Below are 17,589 nucleotides of genomic sequence, written 5' to 3'. Positions count from 1 at the left end.
TGACTTTTTTTCTTTTTCGAGATTTTTGGTATCTCTAACAATTTTTAAGTTATTTTGAAAAAAAGCATATTTTTCAAAATTTAAATTTTTAAAAATTTTACTTTGAAACCAAATTGTTTCAAAAATAAGCACTTTGACTCGATCAAACTTACAGATCATATAAACACAACATAAGTAAAATAACTTGTGGAGCGGTAACGATTAATTTCATTTAAGTTGCTAATTAGGGGGTGGTCTTCCCGATTTTTTTTTTTTGCAAAAACAAAAGGGACCAACTTTATTTTGAGCGTAACTTGCTTAAATTTAATGCTAGAAACTTTTTGTAAAAACAGAAATAAAGCTTTTTTTAAACACTTTAAAAAAGTTATAATAGGTTTTCCCAAAAAGTGCTTAATTTTTTGGATATTTCACGTCGAAATATTCTATTTGAAATTTGGTGAATATGAATCTATTTTTCATTGGCTATAACTCTGGTTCTATGAGATTCAGGGACCTACCGCGTACACCATTTTTTTTACTTTCTTATGTGCTATATTTTTGCTAAGAACGTTTTTTCGACAAAATACTTACTTTTTGAGTTATTTGCGAAAAACCATCCAAAAATGTGGTTATTTTGTTGAAAAATGAACATATTCACTCGCAAATAACTCGAAAAGTGTTGACTTGGCGAAAAAGCTCTATAGAACAAAAGTTACTTAAAATTAGTCAGTTTACCCATTTCCGGACTTATTTTGGACATATATTTTTTCACCCCCAACAGGGGGTGAAAGTCACCCCCAGGGCAAAAGCACACATCGGCACAATATCACTTTTTTTCTTTGACATACGTATGCCAAATTATACGTATGCCAAATTTCATGTCAAACCAAGCGGTTCTTTAAAATTTAGAGCAAAAACCGTGAAAGAATGGACTAAGAGCAAAGTTCATATAAAACTTCTCAGGGTTTATATACCTATAAACTTAAATTTTTACATTTTGGCCAGGTTTTCGGCGAAATTTACCACTGTGCGTTGGAACTTATTATCCTGTTCTTCTATAGAATTTGCTATCAACTGGTTTTGTCCAGAGCTAGATAACTGATAAAACTCCGTGAAAAGTTTTTTTAGCGTCTCTTGAGTAAATTTTTCAAAGCACTTGTTCGAACATGTGCCTTTAGTCGCTTAGCTGGTATTGTTTTTCCCGAAATCGACTTATACTCTTTACCTTCTGATTTTAGTGAATTTCTCACGTTCCGTGTCCAATTGGGAGGATTGCGCTTTCATTTTCTGTAATGCCTTCTTTGTCTTGTTTTCTTCTTCCTCTATTACTATCTACTAAAGTTGTATTGCCAATACCTTCAAACTTCTCGACTACATACTGGTCGTATGTTGGTCAGTGGCGGCTCGTATAACTTTAGGAAGGTAGTGCCAGAATCCGGGCAGCTGCCTAAATTTTTTGTGGCGGTTTTACGATATGGTCAAAAAGGATATAAAATATAGAGTATCACGATAAGCTGAATTTAATTGGGTTTTTATATTTAACTTACCAAGCATTGAAAAGCTAAAAACGTTATTCATGTGCACTTTAGATTTTTCATGGGATTTCAATTTCTCCCATATATGTACAAGATCATCGGTGCCTTTGTTTGACCAAGTCTCGTCACCTCCAAACAAAACGCATACAAAGCAGAAGAGTTTATTAGTTTGTTCGCAACCACACAACCAGCTATTTTTATCATAAATAATTTTATTAAACTTACGACAGCGAAGTTTTTGTCCATTTCCACTTTATTTTTCAATTTTTAAATCGGGTAAAGGCCGACCGAGTTCTTTAATTTGTAGTTTTTTTTTTCTAACGAAAAACCACCAAAAGAGTTTTTTAATATACTAATTTGATTCATTGTCAATAAATAAATTAAACGTAGAAAATAATCAAAATATTATTTTTATACCTACGACACCCACGATCACAACGCACTAACTAATAATTACAAATTAAAAAATATAGTAGAGTATAAACACAAATATACAATACAGTAGTAGACAATAAACACAATAGCGTCAAGCGAACGCGTAAAGAAACTAGAAATATGTAGATCTAAAACATTGTATCTTAAGATCCACTAACTTCCTTTTCGAGATTTCGAGCCTGGCACGGAGACTCCAATTTAAACGTATGTTAAAAGTGCAATACCGCTCTCTCTCTGTCACTTACACAGGATGCTCATACAATCTTTCTCTTTTCTCACGAGCCACTATGCCGTTCGGCACTGGGATTTTTATGATTTTCATCCTTTATCCGATCAGCTGTGGGTGTCAGAGTCGGTAGATTTGCATTGCTCTACACAGTTGCCAGATTTGATATAATTTATAAAAATAAAGAGAAATATTCACAAAAAAAATAAACAGGCATTAAAATGTTTTTAAGATAAAAAATATGTTTCTGCATAGTTAGCAAGGTAGTGCCATGGCTCTATGGCACTACCTCACGGGCCGCCACTGCTGTTGGTACATATATTCATCATCACTATCTTCAAACGGTTCTGGACCGCTAGAATCTGTATTTTCTGTGAGTCCATTATTTCTGATTGATGCTGATTCTGTATGACTTACCATTACTGTAACCTACCTAATACCTAGTCTTTCTTGTCCTTAAATTAATATCTATTTTACTAATTCCAAAACTTACTGACGGCGCCGAGACTGCTGATGTCACAGGTGTAGGTAGATATGTGTCAATTCAAGCTAGAAGCGCCAATGTATACATTGGTCCACTGAATATTCCACTAAATAATAATGTCATGTCATTGATAAAAGGGCCAATGTATACAGGGTGTTTCATTAATAATTGTCCATATATTAACTGGAGAAACCTTAGCATAAAATGTGAAGATTTAACCTAAAACACTTAAATAAAATGTGGTTCCTTACTGAGTTACAGGGTGTTTTATCAAAAAATTTAAAAACTATTTTTGCTCAGCATTTTTAAACTATTCGACGTATCCTTTTCATACTTGGCAGGAAGTATAGGTACTGTACAAACTACCAAATTACGTTCAACAAACGTTTCTGGCTGTTACCAGAGGCGTACAACGGGGGAAAGTGAATGGTTGACCCTTTCCAAATTCTATGCCACTGGAGAAATTGCTATTTTAGTTCAATTCTTCATTCGTAACGATAAAATCATTAGTTTTCGAGATTTTTGAAGTTAAAAATGAAACGACACGGTTATTTTGATTAATACATTGTGTCGCTTCATTTTTAATTTCAAATATCTCGAAAACTAATCATTTTATCGTTACGAATGAAGAGTATATTATTTACGTAAAAAGTATTGCAAAATCAAAAAATAACACTAAAATAGCAATTTCGTCAGTGGCGTAGAATTTGGGAAGGGTCAACCAGCCCCTATCCCCTGTCGTACGCCTCTGGTAGTAGCTAGAAACGTTTATTTATCTTAATTTAGTAGGGTGTACAGTATTTATACTTACTGCCAAGTAAAATAAGGATACGCCACACAGTTTTAAAGTATGTACTGGGTACAAATAATTTTTAAATTTTAATCATATGAATCATATAAATTAATCAAAATAACTGTGCCGTTTCACATTTAACTTCAAATATCTCGAAAACTAATGACTTTATCGTTACCAATGAAGAGTATTTTATTTACGTAGAAAGTATTGGAAAATCTAAAAATGGCACTAAAATAGTAATTCCGCCAATGGCGTAGAATTTGAGAAGGGTCAACCATTCATCATCCCCTGTCGTACGCCTCTGGTAGTAGCTAGAAGCGTTTGTTTATTATAATTTAATAGGGTGTTTAGTAGTCGTACTTTCTGCCAAGTATAAAAAGGATACGTCTAATAGTTTTAAAATGCTAAGCAAAAATAATTTTTAAATTTTTAGATAAAACACCCTGTAACTCAGTAAGGAACAACATTTTATTTAAGTGTTTTAGGTTAAATCTTCGTATTTTTTGCTAAGGTTTCTCCAGTAACGATATGGACAATTATTAATGAAACACCCTGTATATTGGCCTACTAAATATTCCGCTGAATAACAATAACACTAATCAATAAAAGGGCCAATGTCAAGTTTGGCCCTTTTAACCGAAACTTATGTGAATTTTTTCATTATGACATTGGCCACCATTACACTAATATTACGCCTTTCTATTTTAGCATATGAAATTATGTATCAAACGATGTTTAATGCACTGGTTTGCTCAAAACAACAAAAAATTGACATTGGCTCTTTTAGCTCCAAGTCACAGATTTATAGGTTTTAAAAATGCTATACTTTTTGTTTTCTATTGTGACAAACTTTGTTTTTTTTTATACAGTGCTAACCAAAAGTCCCCTCCCCTCTCGTATATTTTGAACGGTTATTGTTGTAATAGTGAAATTTGGAGGTAGGAAATACACGGACGTGGGCTTCTCAACTACATAGTCATAACAGGTGACATAATAGTCATAGATGACGTTACAGAGCCACTTTGACCGATAATTTTAAATGAGATCTTATGACAAAGTGATATCTCGTTTGAAAGGTATTGAAAATACCTATTCAATCATACTAATTTTGTTTGGGTTTAAGCTGATTTTTAAGAATACATTAAATAAATACTAAAATTGTAGTTTCGCATTAAATTAATACAGATTTAAGTTCTTATACAGGGTGTTTCATTGGGAAAGTAACATACGTTAACTGTAGAAAGAGGACACTTAGGCAGTCTCAAAAATACCATACTTAATGGGTCTTGCTCCATTAATAACAAAGATACTGGGTGTTTTATGTATTTTGCCATTTTCTTATGTGGTTCATAACTTTTTAACCACACTGTATATTTATTTTATATTTGGCAGCCAATTATCCTTTACGGTGTACAATAAATTAATTTATTTACAATTGTAAAAAATCCAGGTCCGGATTAAAAAATATTGGATAAATGTTCCAACCCAAAAACAAAACCCTGTACATTATATTTTTTTTTAAATAGATTTTTCAGTTAAAAAGAGGATGAAGAACTAAATTTGGTGGTATACTTTGACTTTTCGGCAAAATGATTTTTCTGGTTAAATTTTGAATTTGAATTCTGAAATTATGTGAATTGCGAGAGCTTAAAAAAAAGGTACCCCCCCCGTTAAGATAGACAAAATGCCCTCACTCTTAGAATTCAATCTTTTTAATTTTTTTATGTTTTGTGCAATTGAAAAATGAGATAACGCGGATTTTTAGCTCGCCACCCCCCTTACCCCTCCCCTACAGCCAAAAACGTAGATTTTTAGATTTAATTTTTTTTAGTTGGGTTGCAATTGATTTAAAAATTTCAAAATATTCACACGTATAGCTGAGGCTTTTACAAAACATGTCCATTTTTTATGGACCCTTAGGTCGAGTGTACATAACCTCAAATTTTGTTTTAACTTTTTTAAAACCTATTAACTTTTTTTTGGAGGGGGCTACAGGTCCAATTTTTTTTGCATTTTGTGTATTTTATCAAAAGCTATCTCTCTGATTTTTTTTAGATTTTTCCGTCAGGTGCGCCATCTTGAAAAATTCAGAAAACTGTTTTTTTAGGGGAGTTTTGGGGATTTTCTCCATTTTATAGACTGCAACATAGATCAACTCAAGGTTTTGTTAATATATTGTGTATAATTTGAAATAACTGAGTATATTAGGATATTCAAACATTGGGCGAAACACTTTTAAACCCCCCAAAAACCATGTTTGTTTAAAGTTTTGTAAGGATTTTTGCGGGTCTAATTATATTTTTTGAGGTCGATACAGCCTGAATATATTTTTTTATTTTTTACGTTCTATGTGATTTTAAGAAATTAGGACTCACCGCAATTTTAGCCCACTTCCCCTATTTCCCCTCCCCCACAGCCAAAAATGTAAATTTTTTGATTTTATTTTTTTTTTTAAGTTGGTTTGCAATTAAATTATAAATGTTGTTTTGAAGCTATTTCTTTGTGGCATTTTTGTAATTAACTATTCTAAATGGGAAATAAGCCACAATTTAACTAAAAGATGATTTTATTTTCCATCTGTAATGCGATAGAGAGACTTCGTAATCTGTGACGCACTGAAAAAATGGTTTGGGACGATCTATATAAATAAGTCAGATTAAATTAAATTATTAGAAGATTTTTTTACCAAGCAACATTTTTGTTTAATTTATTAATATTTTGTATTTTGACAACGACGTCCGTGGTGGACGTCGAAACGTTAATAAAATCATTTTTTAGTTAAATTGTGGCTTATGTCGCATTTAGAATAGTTAGTAATTATTAAATTATAAATTACAAAAAAATCATACGAACAGCTGAGGCTTTTACAGAACGTCTATTTTTATGAACCCGAAGGTCGAGTGTACATTATTATAACCTCATTTTTTTTTGTTTTTTAATAGGTACGTATAACTTTTTTTGGCGATGGCTGCTAATTTTTTTTGTGTTTTGTGTATTTTACAAACCATCTACGTTTGGCTCCTAATGCAAATAGTCCACGCTGTATGCTTGTCCCGTTAGGTAAATTATTCCGATTAATTTGTTTGCACAAACTTACTCAAAAACAGGTCCTTATAACAAATCCACAAGGTGCCAGGCAGTACCGCGGTCGGAAAATTGTTTAAACATTTTTTAAAACGAATTCAAAAAATCAATTTTTTCACTTCGGACAAATTTGTTTTAGATTCTCTGGATCAAGCTGAGCAAAAAAGGTATCTTGTGATTTTTCTATAAAATTGACTGTTGTCGAGTTACATGCAATTTCAAATTTGAAAAACGCGAAAATGGCCATTTTCAAGGCTTAATAACTCGATTAAAAATTATTTATTATGAAAGTCATAAAGGGACCAACTCAAGTTTAGAGCCCCCTGCAATAGCCTAAAGAAATTTTTGTCATTATTTTATTACCAACTATTATTTTTAATAATTAAAAATGAGCGCTAAGCATGTATTGAAGCGGCCGTCCGCGAGAGAGAGATGTACAATATTCATTGGACGTTTTAAAAAAATATCGATTGGAAGCAGGCCCGGACTGGCCCGCCGGCCCACCGGCCATCGGGCCGGTGCGCCTTTTGCCTTGGTTACTATCTATCCATTAAAAAAAATTAAACGCTGAAAAAAAATTTTTTTTTGAACTGTTACACAAATATGATGCAGCTACCATTCCCCTAAAAAATGTTTCTACTTGCTTGTGATTTCGCCGTTTGGCACCAGAAACCTACATAATGAAGCCAGTGGGTACAACAAAATACCAGATATCAGATAATCAAATAACGTAGGCTATTCGGGCGCCTTTCGTGGATATCAATATCCGCTCCGAGAACGCGCAGCGCCCTCGAAGACCATTTTTACGATTCGGGCGCCTTTTGTAGATATTAATGTCCGCTGTTTCTGTTATAATAAATTGCTTAGATGCGACGAACGGCGCCCTCGAAGACCATTTTTACGATTCGAACGCCTTTGTGTGTATCAATATCTGCTCCGAGGACGCGCGCGCCCTCGAAGACAATTTTTACGATTCGGGCGCCTTTCGTAGGTATCAACATCCACTGTTTCTATTATAATAAATTGCTTGTATGCAACGCACGGCGCCCTCGAAGACTATTTCTACGATTTGAGCGCCTTTCGTGGGTATCAATTTTCGCTGTTTCTATTATAATAAAAAGCTTAGATGCAACGCCCGGCGCCCTCGAAGACCTTTTGTTGGTATCAATATCTGCTCCGAGGACGCGCGGCGCCCTCGAAGACCATTTTTAAGATTCGGGCGCCTTTCGTATCCACGGTTTCTGTTATAATAAATAGCTTAGATGAGTCGCGCGGCTATTTTACGATTCAGGAGCCTTTCGTAGGTATCAATGTCATCTGTTTATATTATATTACAATAGTGTTACATCCCACAATTGGCCTAATGAGTGCAGTTTTCTGCGCGCCATAAAAATCATACATACAGGATTTTTGCACCCTAGAATCATACATCATAATGAAGCCAGTGGGTACAACAAAATTCAACTCGTATCAGGTAATCAAAGGCCAACACACATAGCTCAAAAATGGCACCCAGGTTTTCTGACCTCTTTTGGTTCAGTTGTGCGGCGAGCCTTAGCTTCTCCGGTATGATTCCGTCTATGCCAGGTACCTTTCGGATCTTTATCCATCCAACGGCCTCGCCGAGTTCCAACTCAGTAAAAGGTACCGCCTCTATGAAACAAGTAACACTTAAACGTCTGTTCTCCACTTGAGGAAAGCGCTCCCGTATTAAACAGTCTCTTCTCCTCGGGCAGGGGATAGTGTGTCTTCTCCCCTTCTGTTAGATACACACCATCTTGAAACACTGTCCCCAGATACCTCTTTTGAGATCCTGAAGCAGGTTACTCCACTTTTCTCTCTTCAATCATGTAATCTCATTTCTGTACTGGTTCTGCATTCGCTTTAATTCATTGATTCTCTTTTTCCTGCTTGAAATTTTAATAACCTCTTCCACTCCATTCTTACTCTTATACAATTCGTTCTCTGATATTCAAGCCCCTCATTCTACCAGTACGGTTATTTTCTTTCATACCACCCATTTGACCTAACACAAGCCAACTCCGGTGCCCCACTCAGATCCTCGATTAATTCACTCACATCCTCGCATCTCAGACCAATCAAGCTAAAAGCACCCACAAAGACTTACTCATTTAAAAATCTCTTTAGATCGATATCTTCATCTTTCCCTTTCTTCCTTTTGCTCGCTAGTTCAAAACTCACATATTTATGTAAGCTGAGTGATTCTTCTTTTAAAACAGTCCAGCTTACGACCCTATTTAGAAGTAACGTTGAAACCAGCGAGATGTCCGGAAAGTATTTACTATTACCTACGAACGTAGGTGCATGGATCCATTATCATAGGTATTTCCCTCTCCCATCTTGAACTCTTTGGTTCCATGGACGATCGTTCATATTCAGGTTACCGGCGCATCCCCTTGTCCATCCTTTATTTCAAAAGTTCTAGAATTATATTTCTCTATACTTACGCACTCTTTTAAGTCAGACATTGTCATTCTAGTTGGTCGGAGTTGGTCATTCTAGTTATTCTGGTGTAACAAACTCATGTATTGATTGGTATAGTACTGTTCTCTTAGCATTGTCGTACGCGGCTTTGAAGTCAACAAATAGACGATGGGTTTTACCATCGGTAACCGGAGACCGGTACACTCTCCGTCCCAGCCTCTTGGATAATCGAGTCAATATACTCTTCATATACTCAAAGCGGGACATTTGGTGAAACATAGCAATTGCACACCATCAGGTATCAAACTTGTACTTCAACATACCGATTCTTAACAAAGTGTCTGGTGATGCCAACTCCTCGGTTCATCACGTATATGGTCACGTTAGATCTCTTATCTTTAATGATTCTTTGTTGAGAGACTAAATGTGATAACATTCCCTTCGTGTGAGTACCTCTGCAACGTCGTGAGCGGCCCTCGCCCTTCCCATATTTATTTAAAGGAACTTCGAATTAGATGGTTCTTATCTCTCTAACATACCTATAGGCTGTCTGAGTTCTGGTCCTAGGTGCTTTCATCCACCCTTTCCTCATCCCTTGTGGCCAGGTGTCTCTTAAGCCCCCGCTTTTCGAGGATGAGTTTTTTATACTGCGGGCACTGTAAGCTGTCGGCTCTGTGACCGGATTCTTTACAAGTGAGGCAAAAAGTCACCTTACTACTACACTATCGTGCCTGGTGCCCCTTTGCCACATCTGTAGTAGGAGTCCGTCATGTCTTCTCCCTTGCAGTCGGTTTTACTATGCCCGAACTGCAGGCATCTAAAGCAGCGCTGGGCATGCCGTCTCTCTCGAATCTTGCACGAGTTCCAGTCAATTGGTATATTCTTTCCAGGGGCTTCTTGGCTGTGATGCGTGTCAGTCCGACCATGACGTTTGTGTTCACTTCTCTATTTTCCCTTCCTCCGTGCGGGCCACGATATTCTTCTTCAGGCGCTTGGCCTGTTCTTTCCCTGCCACTTTGAGGGTGAAGTCCTCGTCCGTAGTATTCTTAGCGCTTGTGATGCTAATCGCCTCCTTCTTTGTGTCTAGGCTACCCTTGATTTACTTGAGCAATTCGGCATGGGATTTTCTACCTTCCTTCATGATCACCTTCTGCGTCTACATCCTACTTTCCCCGCATTCATACTCCACCTGCGCGAGGTGAAAGTCCATACCCATAAATGTAACTTCCAGGAGCTTCCTGAAGTTCCTACCTTTGTAGCCCCCACTACTCTTAGGGACGCCTCTCTGGTCCCCAGTATCTCAATGTCTTTCCTCAATTTAGAAATAATTGCCAGTAGTCCCTTGTCCCCGTCGATTTCCGTCACCCCTTTCTCTACAGGGACCATGAAAATATTCTGACGGTTTTCCCGGTTCTCTTCCTTCTGACCCGTCCTTGTCATCGTGCTCATAGTACTAAGTTGGAAGTACTCCACCTTTCCTGGTCAGTATGTACCTCCTGCACATACTCCCAGTCCCTGTTTTTCCTTGTCAGGTCGTGGAACCTTTCCCCCTCACTGAATCCATGACCACTACTAAGTCGCATGTAGGTTTATCCTATCTTCCCGGTTTGGCGACCCTATAGTGAGCTTCCTCCCATCTTTATGATGTCCTTTATTTTTTAAAGCCTCTTTCTCCTGAGTTCAGAACCGTTGCGATCATTTCTATCTCTTCTTCACTAAGTTTTTCGGGAAAGAACTCTTAGAAGCCGACCTGTGTGGACACTCCTGCCGTTTCCTTAGTCGTTCCTTCCTCACCGGTTTGCTCTACTATTCTATTTCGCTTCTCAATGCTGCCGAGGGCGACTTGTCTGAGATTGCTCTTCATGTCTTTGGTGACTATCTTTAAGTTTTTTACCTCATTCTTGATCTCGACCTTCGTGTTTGTATGGTCGGACATTAGTTTCACTAAATTATTTGAAACTCTGGTAAGTTTATCCATTGTTCTTACCATGACTGTTATGTCGGAGCTCTCCTCCTTCTCTCTAGGTCTTTTCTCCCCAAGTGAGGAGCTCCTTTGCAAGGTTGTCTCCCCTGGGAGATCCGTCTGGGTCAGGTCCCTACCACTGACCGGAGATCTTTGAACAGATCCCATTCTTCCGAAGATCATAGTCTCTTTCTTCCTCTTTCCCTCTTCGCTTAGAATTTTTCCTTTGTTCCCTTTACTAGAATGAACACCTTATCATCTCATTCATACCTTGTTAAAGCCGCACCACCACCACCGGTGACACGCTCCATTCTCACTTCGTTTTGTTTTATTTTTTCCTAAGTGATTAAATACTTATCCATATAGTTTCCGCGATTGGGAGAGAATTATACTGTCCGGCGAGGCAGTGAGCCCTTGCCCACGCTAAGGCTTGAATTACAAAGGACTTTCGCCAGTTCTCCGAGGGCTCCGTTTGCGAGCGACTGACATTAGGCCATTCACTGCTCATTCACGGATCACCTGAAACAGTGTGATTGCGGCTTTTTTATCGAGGTTTACTCTGCTATTTTAGAGCGCTCTAAGAATTCGAAATAATTTTAAAAGTACCTTCTGTTGAACACCAATGATCATGATTGTTGATCAATGTTTTTGAACCAGTAGATTCTTCTGTAGAAGCAGTTGAAAAATGGTAAATTACTTTATTGTTTTAAATTAATATTAAACTTAAAAAAATTCACAAGTAATATTAATTTACTTTACATGTAGGCCTGGATCTTGCGTACCAAAAAAAGTTGTATAATAGCAAGCTGAAAATTTGTTAATAAGTTAACAGTGTCTAATCGGACAAACTTTGATGTACTTGTGTTTGGAAACACTGGAACAGGGGAAGTTTTAATTGTACAACAGGTTAAAAATTTGGAACGTCAGACTACGAAAACGTCCCATGTATTTTGTCGGACAGAACTTCCAATTAATTTGTTTCCCTTTCATTCAACTCTTATGCAAAAATCAGACTGCTATTTATCACCAACATAATTTCTGTCATTTAACATGTTCTACGTGTCTGACTTATTAAAATGCTCAGTTGGTACCAGTCTGATTTTTCCATGAGAGTTTAATGAGTGAGTAAAAAATAAATTGGATGTTCTGTCCGACAAAATACATGTGACAGTTTTCGTAGTCTGACGTTTCAAATTTTTAACCTGTTACCACAATTAAAACTTCACATATTCCAGTGTTCCCATACATCCAAGTTTATCCGACTAGACATCGTTAACCTATTAACAAATTTTCAGCTTGCTATTATACAACTTTTTTTGGTACGCGGGATCCAGGCCTAATGCACTAGGATTTCCAAAAAGTTTGATGCAAAAGCCTAGAAGGGGGTCTGGCGCCTTTGTTTAGAGATTGGGTTGGCGCCTTTTTTAGAATTTGGGTTGGCGCCTTTTTTAGGAGCCAGTCCGGCCTTGATTGGAAGTCAAAAATACGTTTTAAAAAAATAAAAAAAAGGAATTTTGAGGTTATATGTGTCGAGTCATTATAAAATATGGCAGTGTCCGTGTTTAAAAGATATTTCTGCTTTATACATACGGCGAGCCATATGGTTTGTTTTTCGTTGTTTTAAGGTGAAGGGATGATGGGCTTACTAGCCTGCCCACTTGAGATTGAAACGATAAGAATGTATTGCAGTTTTAAGGAATGTGTAGATATTGGATATTATGTTTTTTAAGTCAGTCGAGTTTGTAACATTCTTCGGATAACATCCAAATAAAAACTTTATTTTAAGCTACACTTGCGTATTTTTAATAGGGGTAATTTTCTGTAAACGAAAGTTATTTTCTTTAATTTGATTTCGAACCAGGGATCTTTGCGTGAAGTAACTCGTGGACATCCCTACGTAACAATATGTATTGTAGATTCGACCTACACGGGTCTATAAAAAATAGATATGTTTTGTAGAAGCCTCATAAAAATTTTAAATTAATTGCAACTTTAAACAAAAAAAAATAAAAAAATTGACGTTTTTGTGGGGGCAGGGGGAGGGGGTGGTGTGCTAAAAATGCGATTAGTCTTATTTTTTGTTCACATATAACGTAAAAAAATGAAAAAAAATATTCAGGCTGTATCGATCTCAAAAAATATCATTAAGCCCGCAAAAACCCTTACATAACTTAAAAACATGGTTTTTGGGGGGTTTAAAGGTGTTTTGGCCAATTTTTGATAATCCTACAATACTCATTTATTTCAAATTATACATAATCTATTAACAAAACCTTGAGTTGATCTATGTTGCAGTCTATAAAATGGAGAAAATCCCTAAAATCCCCCTAAAAAAACAGTTTTCCGGATTTTTCAAGATGGCGCACCTGACGGAAAAATCTGAAAAAAAATCAGAGAGATAGCTTTTGATAAAGTACACAAAATCCAAAAAAAATTGAACCTTCAGCCCTCTCCAAAAAAAAGTTTAGGTTTTAGGTTTTAAAAAAGTTAAAAAAAAATTTGAGGTTATGTACACTCGACCTAAGGATCCATAAAGAATGGACATGTTTTGTAAAAGCCTCAGCTACACGTGTGAATTTTTTGAAATTTTTAAATAAATTACTACCCAACTAAAAAAAATTAAATCTAAAAATCTACGTTTTTGGCTGTGGGGGGAGGGGTAAGGGGTGGCGAGCTTAAAATCCGCGTTATCTCATTTTTTAATTGCACAGAACGTAAAAAAATCTAAAAAATTGAATTCTGAGAGTGAGGGCATTTTGCCTATCTTAAATCCTTTAAATACAACTTACAATTTGTTAACGCACTGTATATTTATTTTATATTTAACACGCGAATATTCTTTTAGGTGTCCAATCAATTTATTTATTTACAATTATAAAAAATCCAGGCCGGATTAAAAAATATTGTAAATATGTTCCGACGCAAAAATCACGCTGTATATTAAATTTTTTTAACATGGATTTTGCATTTGAAAAGAGGATGAAAAACTAAATGTAGTGGCATACTTTGAATTTTCGGTAAAATGATTTTTCAGGTAAAATTTTGAATTTGATTCTGAAATTATGCCAATTGCGAGAGCTCTAAGTAGAAAAAATTAGAATGCGACTTAATTTTAATTAATACCATTATTTAATCTAAATTGGTGAAATGTTAACATTTCAGTGTTTTTTTATTATGTGTGACAAATAGTTTATGGCGAACATTCATCTTTAAATAATGAATAAATAATAAAGGGTCAATAAAGAATACATCACTTTATACAACAAAGTATCTAAAAATTATAACAAAACAGCTAAAATTTGCAGCATAATAACTATTCAAAACTAAAGTACATACTTATTCAAAATTACCACTATCAAAAATTATTGTTATGTGTGCAAATGTTAATATTTTACCAATTTAGATTAAATGATGGTATTAATTAAAATTAAGTCCTATTTTAATTTATCTTACTTTGTGCTTCGCAATTCACATAATTTCAGAATTCAAATTAAAAATTTTACCAGAAAAATCATTTTGCCGAAAATTCAAAGTATACCACTAAATTTAGTTTTTCCTCATCTTTTCAAATGCAAAATCCATTTTAAAAAAATTTAATGTACAGAGTGTTGTTTTCGGGTCGGAACATTTTTCCAATATTTTTAATCCGAACCTGGATTTTTTACAATTGTAAATAAATTAATTTATTGTACACCTTAAATGATATTTGCGTGCCAAATATAAAATAAATATACAGTGTGGTTAAAAAGTTAGAAACCAATTAAGAAAATGGCAAAATAGATAAAACACCCAGTATCTTTGTTATTAATGGAGTAAGACCCATTAAGTATGGTTTTTTGAGACCGCATAAGTGTCCTCTTTCTACAGTTAACCTATGTTACTTTCCCAATGAAACACCCTGCATTTTGTGTTCAAAATGTGCTCCATCTACTTCCTAACAGTAATGTATCGTATTGCTAAACTCTTGTGGTACTCGTTCAAATGTGTCGGGGGAATTTTCTCTACATTATTCAACAATTCGTTGTTTCAAGATGTCAATACTGTTGGGTGCTGTAGCGTAAACTTTAGACTTCAAGTGCCCCCACAGAAAAAAATCTAATGATGTAAGGTCCGGTGACCGAGCTGGCCATTCTATCCAACCTCGTCGTCCAATCCATCTACCAGGATATTCCTCATCTAGATACGTCTTGCTGCACCATAATAGTGTGCAGGAGCACCATCTTGTTGAAACGTTATTTCTAAGTGCCGAATCCATCTGACTTATCTTCTATAATTTCAAAAATTAACGGCTCAGTTGCGTTTTGTATCTGGGCAAACATGTACTTACTTTTTCTGGAAATTGATTAGTATGCTTTTCACGAAGGAAGTGAGGATTTGTGTCACTCCAATACCTCACATTCTATGTATTAACTTTCCATTGAGGGAAAAAGTACTTTCGTCACTAAAACATATGTTTTTTTTTGTAATTTGGCTATTGGTTAATTTGATTGTACATATTTTCACCGATTTAGTCTTCAGTCGGGGTCATCATTTGAAAGTTCGTGCACAATTTTTAATTCGTACGGATCAAATTTGTTTTTAAATACCCAATACTCGGTGAACTGAATAAGTTCAAAAATGAATAACCATTTTCAATTTCGTTGCAAAACGAAAATACAGCCGAACCATATTCTAGTCCAATCAGAGAGTGCAGCAAGCACCTCTACCGGTTTCGAAACTTATTAGTCTCTCATCAGGAGGCACATATGCTGCTCTCCCTGATCCAACAAAAACAAACCCCAGCGTGCAGTCCCGGATTGCAACGAACGAAATGGCATAGATGCCCTAGCGGCAACTGCTACAAAAAGACTAAGTTTTCACTCTAATGGCATATAAACAACATAATGCTATTCTACACCCCACCAGAATGAAAACAAATAATAAATAAGTTCAGTTCACCGAGTATTGGGTAAAAATTGGGTTCATTTAAAGATGGAGTTACTACAACTAAAATGGTATCTTTGGATGGTGAACTGATTGTAAAAAGCAATAGTTTTAAGTACCTGGGATCGGTATTACAGAGTAATGGAGAAATAGATGGAGATGCATGCAGTAGAATTAGGGCTGGATGGATGAAGTGGAAGGAAGCGGGTGGTGTGCTGTGTGACAGGAAAATTCCAATGAAGTTGAAGGGAAAATTCTATAAAACAGCCATAAGACCGGCTATGATGTTCGGAACTGAATGTTGGGCAGTGAAAAAGAAAGAGGAACAACGAATGCATGTGGCGGAAATGAGAATGCTTAGATGGATGAGTGGAGTGACAAAGAAGGATAAAATTAAAAATGAGTATATTAGGGGAAGTCTGGGTGTGGCACCAATTGATGCCAAAGTGAGAGAGCATAGGTTGAGATGGTTTGGTCATGTTCAACGTCGAGACGCTAATCACCCAATACGAAGAATTGCTGAAGTGCGGATTCCTGGAAGGAGTAGGAGAGGAAGACCAAAGAAGACGTGGGGGGAGACGATTAGGCAGGACATGTTGGTAAAGGGGATTAATATTGATAAGACCCAAGATAGAATTGTATGGAGAAATGCAATTAGGGAAGCCGACCCCGCATAGGGATAAGGCAAAGAGAATGATGATGATGACTGGGTGAACTGAATAAGTATGTTCAATACCTTTCAAACGAGATATCACTTGTCATAAGGTTCTATTTAAAATTATTGGTCACCTATTATGACTAGGTGAGAAGCCTACGTCCATTTATTTCCTACCTCCAAATTTCACTACTATTATAACCGTTCAAAATATAAGAGGGGGGAGGGGACTTTTGGCTAGCACTGGTAAAACTTCTTTTATATGGGACAACATTGGTTGGTGTTTTGCAATTACAAAATTTTTTTAGGTACCTGCCAGTGTCTCGAAGGCTTCTTCCGAGGTCCCAAGGGCGACTGCCTCATGTTACCAGAAGATGCATCCATTCGAGGCCGTCCTACTCTTTTGACTGACCGTATTCTGGAAGTAGAAGCTACTACCAATAAGTCTTTGCCGGTTACACGAAAAGTACTTATAGTTCAAGCAGCGTCGAAAGAAGTTAGGCTGCCCGTAAATGAAGTAACTTTAGATGCAACAGTTGTATCGGATAAAGACGACAAGTACCAATACGAATGGACATCATTGCAACAGCCAGACGGTAGTACGGCTGTTAAGCACCAGAACGAAGGTCAACTACATTTAGAGAAGTTGATTGAAGGCGTTTACTCTTTTAAAGTAAGAACATGTTTATTCATCATCATCACGTAGCGCTACAACCCTGGGTGGGTCTTGGCTGACTGTACAACTTTCTTCCAATTTGTTCGGTCTTCCATCAATCTAGGGTCAAATGGGATGTTCATTTTTCGGAGATCTGCTTGGATGTTATCTCTCCATCGCATTCTGGGACGTCCGAGTGGTCTTTTGCCTGTAGGAATTTCCTCCCATACCAGTCTTACAAGTCTCTCGTTATGAAGTCTGTGCACGTGGCCTGTCCATCTTAATCTCTGTGATTTAATTTCTTGGACAATATCGGTGTCATTGTAGAGTTCTTTTAATTCGAAGTTGGTTCTGATCCTATACTGGTTTGTGTTAATGTCGTGGTGAGGTCCGAAAATTTTTCTAAGTA

General features: G+C 36.3%; 1 protein-coding gene across 2 annotated transcripts in view; it reads left to right on the top strand.

The window, feature by feature from the left end:
• Window positions 1-17,589, top strand: part of LOC114334453 (dyslexia-associated protein KIAA0319-like protein) — a 224,300-nt gene that overhangs the window by 167,776 nt on the left and 38,935 nt on the right. For both annotated transcript variants that reach the window (XM_050645139.1, XM_050645138.1), the window contains exon 4: window positions 16,834-17,198. In XM_050645139.1, coding sequence (XP_050501096.1) covers window positions 16,834-17,198 — 365 coding nt within the window. The remainder of the gene's footprint in view (window positions 1-16,833; window positions 17,199-17,589) is intronic.

This window comes from Diabrotica virgifera, chromosome 3 (genome assembly GCF_917563875.1).
Source record: "Diabrotica virgifera virgifera chromosome 3, PGI_DIABVI_V3a".
Taxonomy (NCBI): Eukaryota; Metazoa; Arthropoda; class Insecta; order Coleoptera; family Chrysomelidae; genus Diabrotica; species Diabrotica virgifera.
Note: the sequence above shows the minus strand (reverse complement) of the source record. Positions and strands in the feature narration are given on the sequence as shown.